Source organism: Etheostoma spectabile, chromosome 11, assembly GCF_008692095.1.
Source record: "Etheostoma spectabile isolate EspeVRDwgs_2016 chromosome 11, UIUC_Espe_1.0, whole genome shotgun sequence".
NCBI classification, from domain to species: Eukaryota; Metazoa; Chordata; class Actinopteri; order Perciformes; family Percidae; genus Etheostoma; species Etheostoma spectabile.
The window spans coordinates 4,913,311-4,927,568 of NC_045743.1; the positions used below are offsets into that span (position 1 = coordinate 4,913,311).

Genomic DNA, 14,258 nt, shown 5'->3' on the forward strand with positions numbered 1-14,258 from the left:
TTCCTGCTACACCGACACAGTCTCAAGTTGCACATGAAACTTCAGCATCCGATGTCTGGTAGGCTACCATAGCAACAGAGATAACCAATAAGGGGTCTCTTCAGGCCATGACAAACCTTGGGTCAATAGCATCATGGTGTTTTTGATTCTGTGAAATGAGGTTTGTTGCAAACTAATCCAATTTTTCTTCCCTGTATTATGACTTACTTTATTCCACTGTCCTTAATTTAAAGATTTATTTAGGCTACAATTGAGTAGCCTAGTCTATATGCCTATGCCGTTTGATTTAATATCAAGTAAATCAACCAATGTCTTCATGCGTTTTGCAATTTACAATTTGGTTGTCTTAAATGATTTTAAAAAGCTATATAATTCATGTGTCAATCAAATCAGGCACCGATGTAACCTACAAAAAACAGGTTGCAGCCCGCCGTTTGTGTCTGCATGACCTTATTTTACTCCATCGTAATTTAATTCGTTCAATGAGCTTCTGACTAACAGAAGCCGTGACAAGTGACACAAGTGTGCTATTTATTTTTGGGGAAGTCTGTCGCCTACATGGTCGTTATTGTCTGCGGACCACCATGATCACAGCCTGCCGTTACGCTGCTGGCTCGTTCAATCCGCACGTGCCTCTGCGTCACGGCCGTTATAGAGTCTGTATGCCGGGCCGTCTGAGGACAATCTCGGAGCCAGACAGTAGAAATACGGGGGGGGGGGGGGGGTGGTCCTAGACTAGGCGTTTAATCGACTGTCTACCGTAGCAAAACAGGAGGTGTGAACACAAACCGTCCTGGTTTAAACCGCGGGGACGCATTTTAAAAGGTAACAGTCAGAGAGCGATAACCAACGGTTACTTCTACATCAAAAAGCTTCACACCAACGGCTCTCGTGCTCGTGTCGAGGCCATTGAGTAAATCGGTGCGGAAGTATCCGAGTGGGAGGTTTAAAACTGAACAAAGCCTCTATTCCAAGAGCTGTTTTATACAGTCAGTTCAGGTGACACTCAGTTGCCCTCACAGTGGCAGCATGACAACACATCCTGTAGGCTAGCCGCGATGAGCTGCTACGAGTCAACCGGAAATTCTGCGTATTTTGTTTTTGAAAATAAAATACAGGTGTTTTTGCCAGTCAAAATATAAATAACATTTCTGATCTAAACTAGCCAAAGGGGTCCGACCAATATGTTCACAAATATACACAGCTGTACTTATGTTTTTTTCTTCCAATTATTATGTCTAACACAAGACCATAATAACCAGTTAGTTCAGCCTGTGATGATGTCTTACTTTTACTATGTAGAAACAACATATTTATATTCATATATATTCATTTCATATGTTTATTCCGTTATGTTTTATGACCGATTATTATTTTTTATACAAAATTTATTTGGCTGTCTAGTCTCAGTTTCTTCAACGCCTTTTTGGTTATCCAAGCTTTGTGCTAGTTGACTTCAATAAGAGAAGAAGAAAGCTATGTCTGGTGACCTAACATAGGCTACGTATAATTGCCTACTGCAGGACAAGCACTGTATAAATGTGTGTGATAACACATTCATGTTATGTTGTTTTGCTCTTAACCCCACATTTTCTCCACAACATTGTATGAGTCTATTCAACACACTCACGCACCTATTCAAAATGTTAAATTATCATCCTATGTTTTATTTTGACATTTTCTCCGGAAGTACTACGTGTCGCCTTCTTCGCTTGACGCACACTGAGAAAAAAGGAAAGCACAGGGATCAGGCGGTAGAAATGGAGAGCGAAAATGTTGAAGAGACATGGCGTGGCAACAAGACAACATAAGGGGAGATCTGTCCACCAAAAGGTGTTGTCTGAATAACAAAGGCCAGGTTGAGGAGTCGAGCTAACGCTAACTGTCTGGAGGATTTTGATTTCGCTTTGCTTTGGTCTTACCTCGTAATCAGTGCGCACTCGTTTGTGTTGGGCTGTATCTGCAGAGAGAAGTCTGTGGCGAACAACCCAGTCCGACAGAATAAAAGGTAAAAGCGAGTGACTCCTGTTACAATCACTCAGGACTGTCGTTTGTTTACAGATTAACACCGTACTTAAGTTACAAAGTCATATAACGGTACTGTCTTTTGTTTGCGAGCTAATTTTGGCAGCGTTGTTAGCGAGTGCAGTCAACACTTGTACCCGTATTTTTTGCTCGCGTGAATTGACATGGTATTTCGTGCCGCGGCGCAGCGACATGCACGAATAATTAGCCGAGCAGAGTGGCTAAGCTACCTGACGAAGTGCCACATGGGGCTCTGTTGTAACCTACCTGTCAACGGCAGTGGACCTGCCCGACGACGCTGAAGTTAGCTTCCGATTCGTAGCTCACACAGGGAAGTCTCGTGAAGATCTGCCCGGGCGGCGAGTTTTGGTCACTGGTCACTTGCCGAGGGGCACAAGGCATCCCCAGGTAAAGTGTAAACGCATGTTTAATTTATTTAAAGTTATATTTGTAATGTATGCGAAAGGTGAGTCAGAATTAACAACAGCGCGTCTATTACGTTAGCCAAAAAGACAAGGACAGCCTAAGACAAATATTATAAACTGGCATGTTTAATTTCATAACGTTTAGAGGGTCGGTGTGTCGGTGGCGTTACGTCACAACACAACACAACACACCGCGTGCTGAGACCGATCTCAGCACTGTGTTCAAATTCTGAGTAGTGCACAGGAGGAAGAGGAGGTAAATGAAGAAGGAGAAGGCAGCAAACTGGAGACGAGCAGGAAGGAGAAGCAGAAATAAGTGAAAGAGAAGAAGGAAAAGAACGAATGGATGTGAGGGATGAAGAGGAGGCTACGGATTCAGAGAGAGGGACAGAGGCATTAAGTGATCAGGAGGGGGCAGATAAAGAGGCCAGTTGTAAGGCCCATTTGTTCAACTAAAATAATAAGAATATATAGTAGTTAATCAACATAAAATGTTGATGTAGTTGATTGTGAAACAATAAACATGATTGTGACTTTGAACTACATGCAACAGCGTAGCCAGTGGTAGCAACAATTATTGTAAATGCATACTTCTCTACTGACCATGCAGAAACCTGATTTGTTATTAAGGAAGTATAGGGTATATGCGCTTGATGATAGCGACTTTGCAATTGTTGCTTTGGGGCAGGGGGGTGTTGAGTCTTGTTGCCCAGGGCACGTGAAATTGTTACTCCGGTCCTGGTTGCAGGATGGTAGGGGAAGACTCACCCCTGATTGGCTTGCCCTGATATCCTTACCCAAACAATAACCAATCCCACTCCTCTTGCCTATACGTAACCCTCCTCTTGTCTGACTCTAACCAACCCAATCAAAGCAAGCAAAGAGTACTAGCCATTCAGGGTGAGTTCGCTCCTGAATGGCTAGTACTCATTGCCTAATAAATATTCATGAATCTTCCCTTACCGCCCTGCTGCCTGGGCAGGTCTCCACGAGACTTCCCTGTGTTTTAAAGAATCTTTAGCCTCTCTGGGATAATGTAGTCCTGATTTCACATGCCTTTGAACACAAATCTAAGCATAAAACCAATATCGGAACATTTATGCTGAACAAACATTACATCACAATAATAAATTCATAACACAACTGCCATAAATATCAGTTGTTACTGGTGTGACTGTTTGTCTACACCTGAGAAAACTTTGTAAACTAGCAAGAAAAAAAATCACTCAGTAATTATTCACTTCTCAAAAGTGTATTTACCTTATTAGTAAGTTGGTAATTAAAATTACACACCTTTACATTAGTGTTGACACCCAGCATCATTTTAAGTATGTCTAAAAAGCTATTTGTGTGCAACATAAATACAGTAGTCAGTGTCTCTTCTAAACAGTTTATTAAGAACCTAAGCACTGAACGTTTTGCAGTCTGGTGTCTGAACTCGGCTTTGCCTTGTATGACTCAGTACTGATGAGTAACTCCTTGTGCTGCTTTCAGGTAGCTCAGTATGAGTCGAGATGCATGGACGAAGAAGAGAGCCAATGACAGTGGTGACAATGGTTGGGCTGAAAGGGTGGGTATCTCTCATGTCATCATAATTAACCATGTAAAGCAGAAATAAAACCCAGGATGAGGACATGCTCAATCTAAAAAGGAAAACAGTAGGCTGTGTGACTGTCGAAGAAGTGTAACCTTAAGGGTAGGTAGATGGGCAGCTGAATGGGCAATTGTTAAGAGTAAAACATGCAGTGGGATAAAATGTATTACATGGTTAATGCATAGTGAGCTTCACAATATTACTGGAAGTGAACAGTCTTGTTCTTCACTCCCTGCAATTTTATTATGATAGCTAAGAGCCTGAAGCAGATGTAAGAGCTGCATATAGCCATATAGCCAACATCTCACTATAGCAACACAGCAAATTAGACTTTTTTAACTGAAAAAGAAAATTATTTTTGCAACATGTGTGTGTGTGTGTTCCTATTTAAATGTCATACACACTATGTACCAACCATAAAAGACAATGTGCATGGTATGCAAGCATGTTAGATAAAAAAGCAACATTGAAAAAAAAAAATATATATATATATCACACACACACACACACCACACATATACATACATACATACATATTGCAGAGTTTATTCTTTATACGAGAACTTAAAGTGTTGCTTGGTGATGGAAGTAGATATACTATACCATACCTTATTGTAAGAGAAGGCCTTGTAATATTCTTACCAGCATATCAAGACTAGTTCTCTCTCACTGCTCTCCTTTATGTTCTAGGGCGGCTATATGGCTGCAAAAGTTTCTAAGCTGGAGGAGCAGTTCAAACTCGATGCCCCCAGAGAGAAACAAAAGGATGGCTCATGCTCCAATATTTTTATCGGTGTGGCCATCTATGTCAATGGATACACAGGTAACACTGCGCTACAGTACTAATGTAAAAAAATATATAAATATACACATTCTTTTACTTTCTTTCAGGTCATGGTTTTATGTGATACCTGTATCTACTTTTCTTTTGTGATGTTGTCTCAGATCTATAAGTAGGACTTTTGTCTGATATTACGATTTGTGTGTCTTTTTGGTTTACTGTTTTATTGGTTGCCTCTTTGTGAGCAGAGCCATGTGCAGATGAGCTACGCAGACTAATGATGCTGCATGGTGGCCAGTTCCACATGTACTACTCTCGCTGCAAGACCACCCACATCATTACCAATAACTTGCCCAACAGCAAAATTCAGGAGCTCAAAGGGGAAAAGATCATCAGGCCAGAGTGGATCACCGATAGGTTTGTTCACTGGAAATTGTCTTGCTCATTTAATATCATGTTGTTAAATCTTAGCTGAAAATGTGTCATTTGTTTGAAACAGTATCAAGGCTGGGCGTCTCCTGCCGTACTTCCAGTACCAGCTGTACACCAAACAGAAAGGCCCACTCTTCCCTGGCACAACTCTGCGTCAGACGTCAGAGATCGCAGGACCCAGCCATGGGCTGCTTCAGCCGAGCGTCCATCAAAAGCTTCATCTGCCACAGGGCAGCATTCAGCACTCTGTAGTCAATCATGAGCAGTCCACATCCTACTCTATCCCTAACCCCAGCCACAGTGGACTTTACCAAGGCAACGTCCAACCTCAGTCCATCCAACAAAGTTCTGCAGTTTGCTTCATTAACCAACAACCAAGTCACTTAGCATCTACTTACCTCAATACAGATCCCAGCCACAGAAGCCCTTTGCACACCCACCTGCTGTCTAACCCAAGCCCCACAAAGCACCCACATAAGCCCCAACAGTCTACTGTTCAAACAGCTCATTCTAATCTTCAAAATCAAAGAGCTAGTGGACCACAACCTCAGAACAACTCTTCCTGCAACAGTGCCCAGAGTGGCTGCAAAGAAGTGGAATTAAAAATGTGAGTAGGCATTTTTTATTTTATTTTTTTTTTTACTTAAATGTGAGATTACAAAGTCTTGCACACACAATTGGAAGATCTTGTTACATGAATATTGATTAAGACATCTCTTATTCACCTTTTGATCCCACAGAAGCAGATTATTACAGACCTCATTGAATGTGATAAGCCATTCCAAAATAAATGAAGTACAAGACTGTGGCAAAGGAAATCCTCTCCCGCAGGTGGTGAAGAAAACACATCTGACAAATGGACACACTCACCTTGTTAATGGTGCCTTAAAGCCAGAGGACCTGTCTCCTGTTACAGATGACTACCATGTTGACAATAAACGGCCTTCATGCAGAGTCAAGAGTTCAGATGATAAACCTCAGAGTCCTCCAGTACAGTTTCAGAGCAAATCTGACCCTTATGAGTTTCCCCATAGTCCTCCAAAACAATATGACCAGTCTCCTGTCATTCTAAAGCAATCCAGTTTACATGGAGCCAATGAGCAGAGACCTAAACCTCCACCACCCACCTACCAGGAGGCTATAAAAGCCACTGAAAGCCACCTACTCCCAAAACAGGTCCAGCAATCCCGTCCGGTTGACTTGAATCTGGAAAAGACTCTGTCACCTGCATCTCGCTCTCTTTCACATACTCCAATTCGACTGAACGGAAGTCACCATAATGCCTTTTCTTCTGACCCGGCATCGCTTAACACAACCAACGTAACAGCCAAACCGGATCCTCCCACTGAAAAGGCTTTATCACCATCTAAGTCATCAGCTCAGCTGCTGGCACAGACAGGCGGTTTGATCTCTGAGTTCTACTCTCACTCACGTTTACACCAGATCTCCACATGGAGGTCCAACTTTTCTGAGTATGTCAATGAACTGCACGGAAAGCGAAAAGCAGTGGGAGGGGCCTCCTTTCCTGGGAAAGACCGACTGAGGAAATCTGTGGCCCAGCGCTCGACAGACAGTCGAGGTAGGAAAGAAAAGCTGCTATTGGTTTATTTTTGTTAAAGAAGGGTAAACTTAGGTGACTACACAGTCCATGACGCATACCTCATAACTCCAACTTCTCCTGTTCAAATTCAGACAGAAACATTAGTGATATTCATTCTCATGTGTCCTGTTTCTCTCGACTGTAAAGATAGATGGATAGATGGATGGATAGATAGATGGATAGATATTTATTGATCCCAATAAAATGGGAAATTATAGTGTTACAGCAGCAAAATATGAGTCACACAGCACAGAGTATAAATATAAATGAAATACTACGATACAATATACATACATACAATATACATGAAATAATAATAGGATAAAATACAAGTAGAAATATTTGAATATATACAAGTTGGGAATACAAAAATGTGCAACGGCTTAAATAGTATGATAAATATGTAGATAAACTTATTGTGCAAGTTGCACTAAGTGCAGTATTGTGATGTCTCAGTCTTATTTAGCACCCAGTGTTAAAAAGTTGTATTTCCTGTGGTAGGGTTAGGATTTCTTGTATTTCTTGTAGCGGTCCGTGCGACATCGATGCTGTTGGAGCCTCTTAGAGAAGGTTTTTCTCTGTTTGACCAGTGTGGGTCGTGTGAATGAATGCTAAAAACATCTTAAGTTGTCTCATCGTGAATAAGCAAACAAGCACCATAAAACCTAGGAGTACGTGTTCTATTTCTAAAAGATGAACAACATGTTCTCTATGAGATCTCATCTGTGTCCCTGCTAATTGACGATGTACTGATGATGCATGTGTGGCCCGTTTTAAACTGGATTTAGATGCTCATGTTATTTGTGATTTGGAAAACTGACAATCTTGTATGTATTTATTTGTGTGGTCAGGAACGTCGGTACCCACGAGTGTTAAATCTTGTATTCTTCATGTGGACATGGACTGTTTCTTTGTGTCTGTGGGGATCCGACATCGACCAGAGCTTAGAGGTAAGGCGCCTTTTTACTGTTTCAATTGTGTGCTGCCAGTGAAACATGTTGATAATATGCAGGCCCGTGCTGTGTAGAGTAGTCTCATCCATCCAGTCTGTGCTCCTGGTTGAGTTCACGATTGTCTTGCAGGGAAGCCTATAGCTGTGACCAGTAACCGTGGACAGGGCAGAGTGCCCCTGAGGCCCGGGGCCCACCCTCAGCTGGAGCAGCAGTACTACCAGAGGAAACATACTCATCCTCAACCTGGTGAGATCATCATACTCAACTTATTTGTCATGGAGTGGGCTGACCTTGATTTTCGTAAGCTTGACTCAGTGTGTTTCCGGTATTTTCCTGTACATATCTTATTTTAACTTTTAAGTGAATCCTTGTTCTGCCTCTCAGAAAGTGCAGACGAGGATCTACACAGAAGTCCTTCACAAGAGAGTCCTGACTCCCATGCTAACGGAGTGGACCAGGCTGCTGCCACTCTCTCAATGGCAGAGATTGCCTCCTGCAGTTACGAAGCTAGGTAAGATTAATCACACACTTGTGGGTTTTCCAATTATATTAAACAACACAAATGTCTGTACTTTGTACCAACAGGAATCTGTTTTCTCTCACAGGCAGGCTGGTGTGAGAAACGGGATGTTTTTTGGCAAAGCAAAACAGCTGTGTCCCTCACTGCAGTCCGTCCCATATGATTTTGAGGCCTATAAAGAGGTGGCTCTCACCATGTATGAGACTCTGGCAGGGTAAGAAGAACTTCCTTGTCAATTTTTAAATCACTTCCCTCTTGTTTACATTAAAAATGACCTAAAGCATACCTTCTTATTGTTTTTTTTGCAGTTACACCCATGACATTGAGGCTCTAAGCTGTGACGAAGTGTTGATAGACGGCTCTGCTCTGCTAACTGAGTTGGGCGTCAATCCAGAAGATCTGGCTAGTGCAATCAGAGCCGACATCAAGGAGAAAACTGAATGCTGTGCTTCAGTGGGCATGGGTGAGTTTGTCTTATATTATAAAATACATCAAGACAGCGTTCCTGTTTAACAAACTCCGGCTGACTCATCTGTTCAGGGTCCAACATTCTATTGGCTCGGTTGGCGACCCGTAAGGCCAAGCCAGACGGCCAGTACTTCTTAAAGTCTGAAGGAGTGGATGATTTTATCAGAGACCTGCCAGTCACCAGCTTACCAGGTAGATACAGCACAATCTGCTAGTCACGGCTGTCAGCACACAGTCTTTCCTGTGGTAAATATTTGATCAATTTTTCATTTCTTTTCTCTAGGTGTTGGGCCTGTTATGGGCAGAAAACTGGCTGCTATGGGTGTGAGGTCATGTGGGGACCTCCAACAGGTATCTCTGTCTCAGTTGCAAAAGAAGTTTGGACCGCGGACCGGACAGACCCTGTTCCGCTTTTGCAGGGGGCTAGACGACCGACCTGTCCGCTACGAGAAGGAAAGGAAGTCCGTCTCAGCTGAGATGAACTATAACATTCGCTTTACTACGGTTAGACCTGCTTTCTTTCTCCTGTTCCATCTTCTCTTTATCATCCCTGCATTTCCCATCTCTCAAACCCTCTTGTCCCCCTACCTCTGTGATCAGGTTGATGAGGCAGAGTCTTTCATGACTAACTTGTCCATGGAGGTCCAAAAACGTTTACAAGAAGCAGGGCTGCGGGGACGCAAAGTTACCCTTAAGGTCATGGTTCGCAAGGTTGGAGCGCCGCTCGAATCTGCTAAATACGGCGGTCATGGCATATGTGATAGCTTAGCCAGGTAGGAAAGAAACTTTCATCTGTGTATGTTAGGGGTTGATTCATAATGTCCTCTATGCATTGCTTATCCATATTATTGTCTCTCTGTAGACTCATGTTTTATCCTTTTTTGTCAGGACTGTGATGCTCGCTCAATCCACTGACAATGGTCAGCTGATAGCCGCAGCAGTCATCAAGCTGTTTCACGCCATGAAGTTGCAGATTCTGGACATGAGAGGAGTCGGCATCCAGGTTCAGCTTCTTGAGGGACATCACTCTGTCCCCCAGGACTCTTTGGGCCCCAGGACACGCTCCATCAAGGAAATGTTGCTAGGCCAGGGAAGTGCGAGATCCAGTCACAAAGGTTTGTGCAAAGTCTTGTGTTTCAGTTTATATATTGGTTGTTTACTGTGAAATCAATTGAGTTCAGCTTCAATGTTACAGACGCTGTTGACAACACACATCAGGAAAGGACTTCCTCAACCACAGGCCCATCATCTCGCTCCTCTCCAGGTCCTCTGTCCTCTCCCGAGCCAGTCCCAGGGACGAGCAGAGACCAGCAGGCATGCAGACAAACTCCAAAACATTCTCGAGCCCGTCTCAACTTCAGTATTGAGGTCCCCTCCCCTTCACAGGTAAAGACTTGGAGGGTACGTCTAATAGATTGAACAAGAACTGAACAGTTAAATGTTTTAAACAACTTGGGTTTCTTTACGATATCCAAGGTGGATCATTCAGTGTTGGCGGCGTTGCCTGCAGATCTGAGAGAACAAGTGGAGCAGTCATGGACTAATTGGGATGGGAGAGCAAGGAACCATCGGTCACCCAGTCCACGGCCCTCTGCTCCTCTTCCACAGCCTCCATCTCTAAAGTCTCATCCTAGCTCCCCACTTCGTCCTCCTGTCTCTGGTCCTGCACTCTACACTCCACCCGTTGGCACATTGCTTCTACAGATTCCAAACCAGCCAGACAGTCCGGGAATTGTACTGGAACTACCAAACTTCTCACAGGTAGGGATGCAAACATTTTGACATTTTGCCTTTTGTAAATAATCCATAAATCTGTTAAAAGCCCAAGTTGTCACAGAGAAATGTGAACACTTATTACAGTCGTGTATGTTAAAAATATCAATACATGTAATCATGTAAGAGGCACCTTTTATTCAAAGGGCAAAAGCGTTTCTCCAAATGAGCATAATTATATTATATATATTGTATAAAGCTGATGTAATTGTTTATGAATATACGTTGGATTTTATTTAGTCTCTCTGCTTTCTGACTGTAGGTTGATCCGGACGTATTTGCTGCCCTTCCCAAAGAGCTCCAGGATGAACTTAAGTCTGCCTACAACCGCGTAACAAATGTCCAGCCCCAGGCAAAAATATGTAAGTCCCCAGGTGAATTTGTTAAGAATTAGTTTTGCTTTTTTTCTACTATTATCAGCTTGCATATTCTCTTTATCTTTTGTTTTTCCTCTTGGCTTCTCAGCAGTGGAGCAGAATAATCCGCTGTTGCAGCTAAAACAGTCAGGACTTGGAGTGGGCATTGGTCGGGTAAAGCGGCGCTACAAGAGAAAAAATGCTGTGAGCCCTGTTAAAAAAGGTCTTTCCCCTCTAAAGAGGCATCACACAACTACCAGCCCAGCCAAAACCCTACCACATTCTATAAAGGCACGGGAAACAATAAATATATTAAAGGTGAGCCAAAGAAAAGTTCTACATGTGTTGATAGTGGCAGCGTGTGCGGATCACCATTGTGCCATTTTACAAAAGCATAAACTTTTAAGTTGGGAAAATGTCATTAAGTATTCAAACCTCTGTCTGTTATACAAAATCATCCATGGTCTGTCATCTCCTCCACTCAGTCAGTTTGTGACCATTAGGAACACGACACAGAGAGTAACACGAGGGTCGGCCCGAGGAGACTGTGTTGTTCCTCTGCGGAGAAGTGCATTTAGTCAGAGTGCCTTTTCAGTCACAGCAGCACGGGAGTGGAACTCTGTCCCTCAGAACATCAGAGACCTCACCACTTACACTCTGTTCAAAAAACATCTAAAAAGCTGGTTCATAACACATCAGACATGTCGGCATTAATGAGAAAATGTATTTTCACTCTACCCAACCGTGCTGCAACTTGTGTCTCTATTGTGTAGTATCTTTTTTATTTTTTTTATTTTCCCTAATGTCTGTATTACATTTGTAGACTGTATTTATCAACGTGTTGTAAAGAGTTTTATCTGTTTTACTACTTTTTTATTTGTATTGTTGACTGTAATTTTCTTATTGTTGTTGTTTTTTAGGGAGACAATTTTAAGATCTGTCCAGGGACAACGGATGAAAAATAGCCTTTTGGCTAATTCTGGTGCATTTACAGCAATGTTGATTAATGTACACTGTCCCTGTCAAATAAATTATTATTATTATGTACACTTTCTTGGCAGTTTGTACTCTAAGTAATCTTTCCAGCTCACACCTGTTTTCTCTTCCCAGACTGAAAATTGTCCCTCCACATCAACCTCAAAACAAGACATCCCAGAGTCTCTGTCCAAATTCATTCCTCGCCCTTCTCCAGTGTTGGCCGGAGCCTATGACCTGACGGACATTAAAACACTCCTACGGGAATGGGTCACCACCATAACAGGTAGACAGTGAACAGCTCTCTCATAGTGCCTACTCATGCAGTCACTTATGTTGTATGTACTACATGTAATCACGTCTTACTTTTTGTTAGAACCCATGGAGGAGGACATCCTGCAGGTGGTAAAATATTGCACTGATCTGATCGAGGATAAAGATCTGGAGAAGTTGGATTTGATTATAAAATATATGAAAAGGTAAGAACTTTACAGTTTAGCCACCTCCATTCCTCTACCTCGCACTCTTTCTTTTGTGTTTTTATTTATTCCTTATTGTGCCTTTTGGTCTTTTCTCTGCAGGCTCATGCAGCAGTCGGTAGAGTCTGTTTGGAGTATGGCTTTCGACTTCATCCTAGACAACGTGCAGGTGGTTGTGCAGCAGGCTTATGGTAGCACCCTGAAAGTAGTATGAAGAAGGAGGGGGTACTATTATCTGTGTGTGTTACCATTATACCAAGACTCTTGATTTTGCTACTTTCACAAGGTCATCTGCAATACGAATTAGGACGTCTAAATTAGGGTTAGTTAGTGTTACAAGAGCCATGACAGTATTTAATGAGATTTTGTACAGTTCATTATTTTCTGTACTTGCTTTTTTAAGGGAAAAGTGAAACTGAGACAAACTGAAAGGCAGGAAATGTCCTTAAGCGTAGCAGCTTTTTTTATCAATATCATCATTTTTCATATGGAGTTCTTCTCTAAATAAACATGTGAAATTTTATATAAATAAAAACATTTTGCAGGCAGTGCTTAACTATTTGCAATACAAGCCAGGCCTTAAAAGAATTTTAATTTCCTCCTGATGCGCATTTTTCATCTGAAATAGCAGTTGACGTCTCCTATGTGTTCTTAAGGTTTAAAATACGCAGGCACGTGTTTTCACCATAATGTTTAAACGTAAAGCACCTTTTGGTAATTTTGGTATCAGTTAGACTTGTAGCACTCCTCAGACATACAACAGCCAGACTTATGATAATATCAGAAATGGTAGGATGAAAATGCCTTGTTTTTCATCAGTGTTTCTTTGGTGCTCCATGCCACTTGTACTGACGTGAACTATGTCCTACTGCTGTGTCACAAAAAAAAAATGTAAATATATATATATATATATATATATATATAGTCTGTTGCATAAAGTGGTATCTTTTTTCTTGTCTCCCGCAAAGACAAGTGCCAAACCTTGTTATTATAGTAGAATGTAAATAATGTTTTTAAAGACCCTTGTTAAAAGTTTTACGAGAAAATATGTATGTGGAGGGTTTACCCCTTGTATTGTTTACATGTAGTGAATTCTTAGTAACTGTCTTTAAATTGTAAAATCTTCTCACTCTTTAATTGCTTGTTTGTGTTCCAACATGGATAACAGAAGCTGGCCAAAGCACTTCATGTGAGGTTAACTGTTGATTCTCAGTAGCACTCTGACTTGGGAGGATGGTGACAGGGGTTATGGCAATCAATAAGTAGCCTATGCACTTCTTTTTTTCACAAGCAAGTGAGATGTTCCTTCGAGATAATGTAACGTTTCATAAAGCCTTTTTATCTGGAGTACATTTTTTCTAGTGTGTTTGCAATGTAGTTACCAGTTCCACAAATTTGAATATTGAAATAATGCAGGATTTGCAAAGGAACAGGTGACCTGATTTTTATTTCAAGTATGTACTTGTGTACTTCATCCATTGGAGACATTTGTTGGGCTCGTGGCTACAACATTTTATTGTGAACTTAACTTTTATGATTGGTGATTTGAAGTATTCAGCACATGCGGCTGACTGGCTCGTGATCTCACCGTGCGTGTGTGTAGTTTGTTTAAAGCAGTAGCCCCTATATGCAAAACAAACCAGTCCGTCATTTTTTTTCCTCAACTTGTTGAAATGAATGTAATTCAGAATGTGCAAGTCTCCAATCACTTTCAAGATGTTTTCACCTTTCACATCTTTCCAGAAGGGAATGGCCAGAAGTTAAAATTGGTCAGTCTTGTCTTCTCTTAACTGGCTTGTGCCTGAAGACCTGAAGCTGTGAACTTGTTTGTAAGTTTTCTAAATCTTGGTAATAAACTGTAAACTCTGTATTAATTT

The 14,258-nt window shown here is 41.7% G+C and overlaps 1 protein-coding gene across 3 annotated transcripts; it reads left to right on the top strand.

Annotated features, from left to right (window-relative positions):
- Positions 1 to 1,713: 1,713 nt before the first annotated feature.
- On the top strand, positions 1,714 to 14,255 carry rev1 (REV1 DNA directed polymerase). Of its 3 annotated transcripts, none has more exons than XM_032529133.1 (22): positions 1,714 to 2,008; positions 3,945 to 4,020; positions 4,735 to 4,867; positions 5,074 to 5,242; positions 5,325 to 5,864; positions 5,998 to 6,836; positions 7,709 to 7,807; positions 7,940 to 8,056; positions 8,195 to 8,321; positions 8,416 to 8,544; positions 8,639 to 8,793; positions 8,871 to 8,990; positions 9,082 to 9,302; positions 9,399 to 9,571; positions 9,687 to 9,913; positions 9,994 to 10,184; positions 10,275 to 10,559; positions 10,834 to 10,933; positions 11,037 to 11,245; positions 12,038 to 12,188; positions 12,279 to 12,381; positions 12,484 to 14,255. In XM_032529133.1, exons 2-22 carry the CDS (start codon positions 3,955 to 3,957, stop codon positions 12,593 to 12,595), a joined length of 4,266 nt encoding a protein of 1,421 aa, XP_032385024.1. In that variant the 5' UTR covers positions 1,714 to 2,008; positions 3,945 to 3,954; the 3' UTR covers positions 12,596 to 14,255. The 3 variants fall into 3 exon arrangements, with proteins under 3 accessions (XP_032385024.1, XP_032385025.1, XP_032385026.1); XM_032529134.1 differs by having other exon boundaries at positions 11,040 to 11,245; XM_032529135.1 differs by having other exon boundaries at positions 10,063 to 10,184.
- The last annotated feature ends 3 nt before the right edge of the window (positions 14,256 to 14,258 follow it).

Excerpts from the sequence above, each read along its gene's own strand:
- rev1 (XM_032529133.1), top strand. The coding sequence starts at position 3,955 with ATGAGTCGAGATGCATGGACGAAGAAGAGAGCCAATGACAGTGGTGAC. Across the intron at positions 9,914-9,993 it reads TGCGAGATCCAGTCACAAAG|ACGCTGTTGACAACACACAT; the intron begins GTTTGTGCAAAG and ends TCAATGTTACAG. Across the intron at positions 11,246-12,037 it reads AAACAATAAATATATTAAAG|ACTGAAAATTGTCCCTCCAC; the intron begins GTGAGCCAAAGA and ends TTCTCTTCCCAG.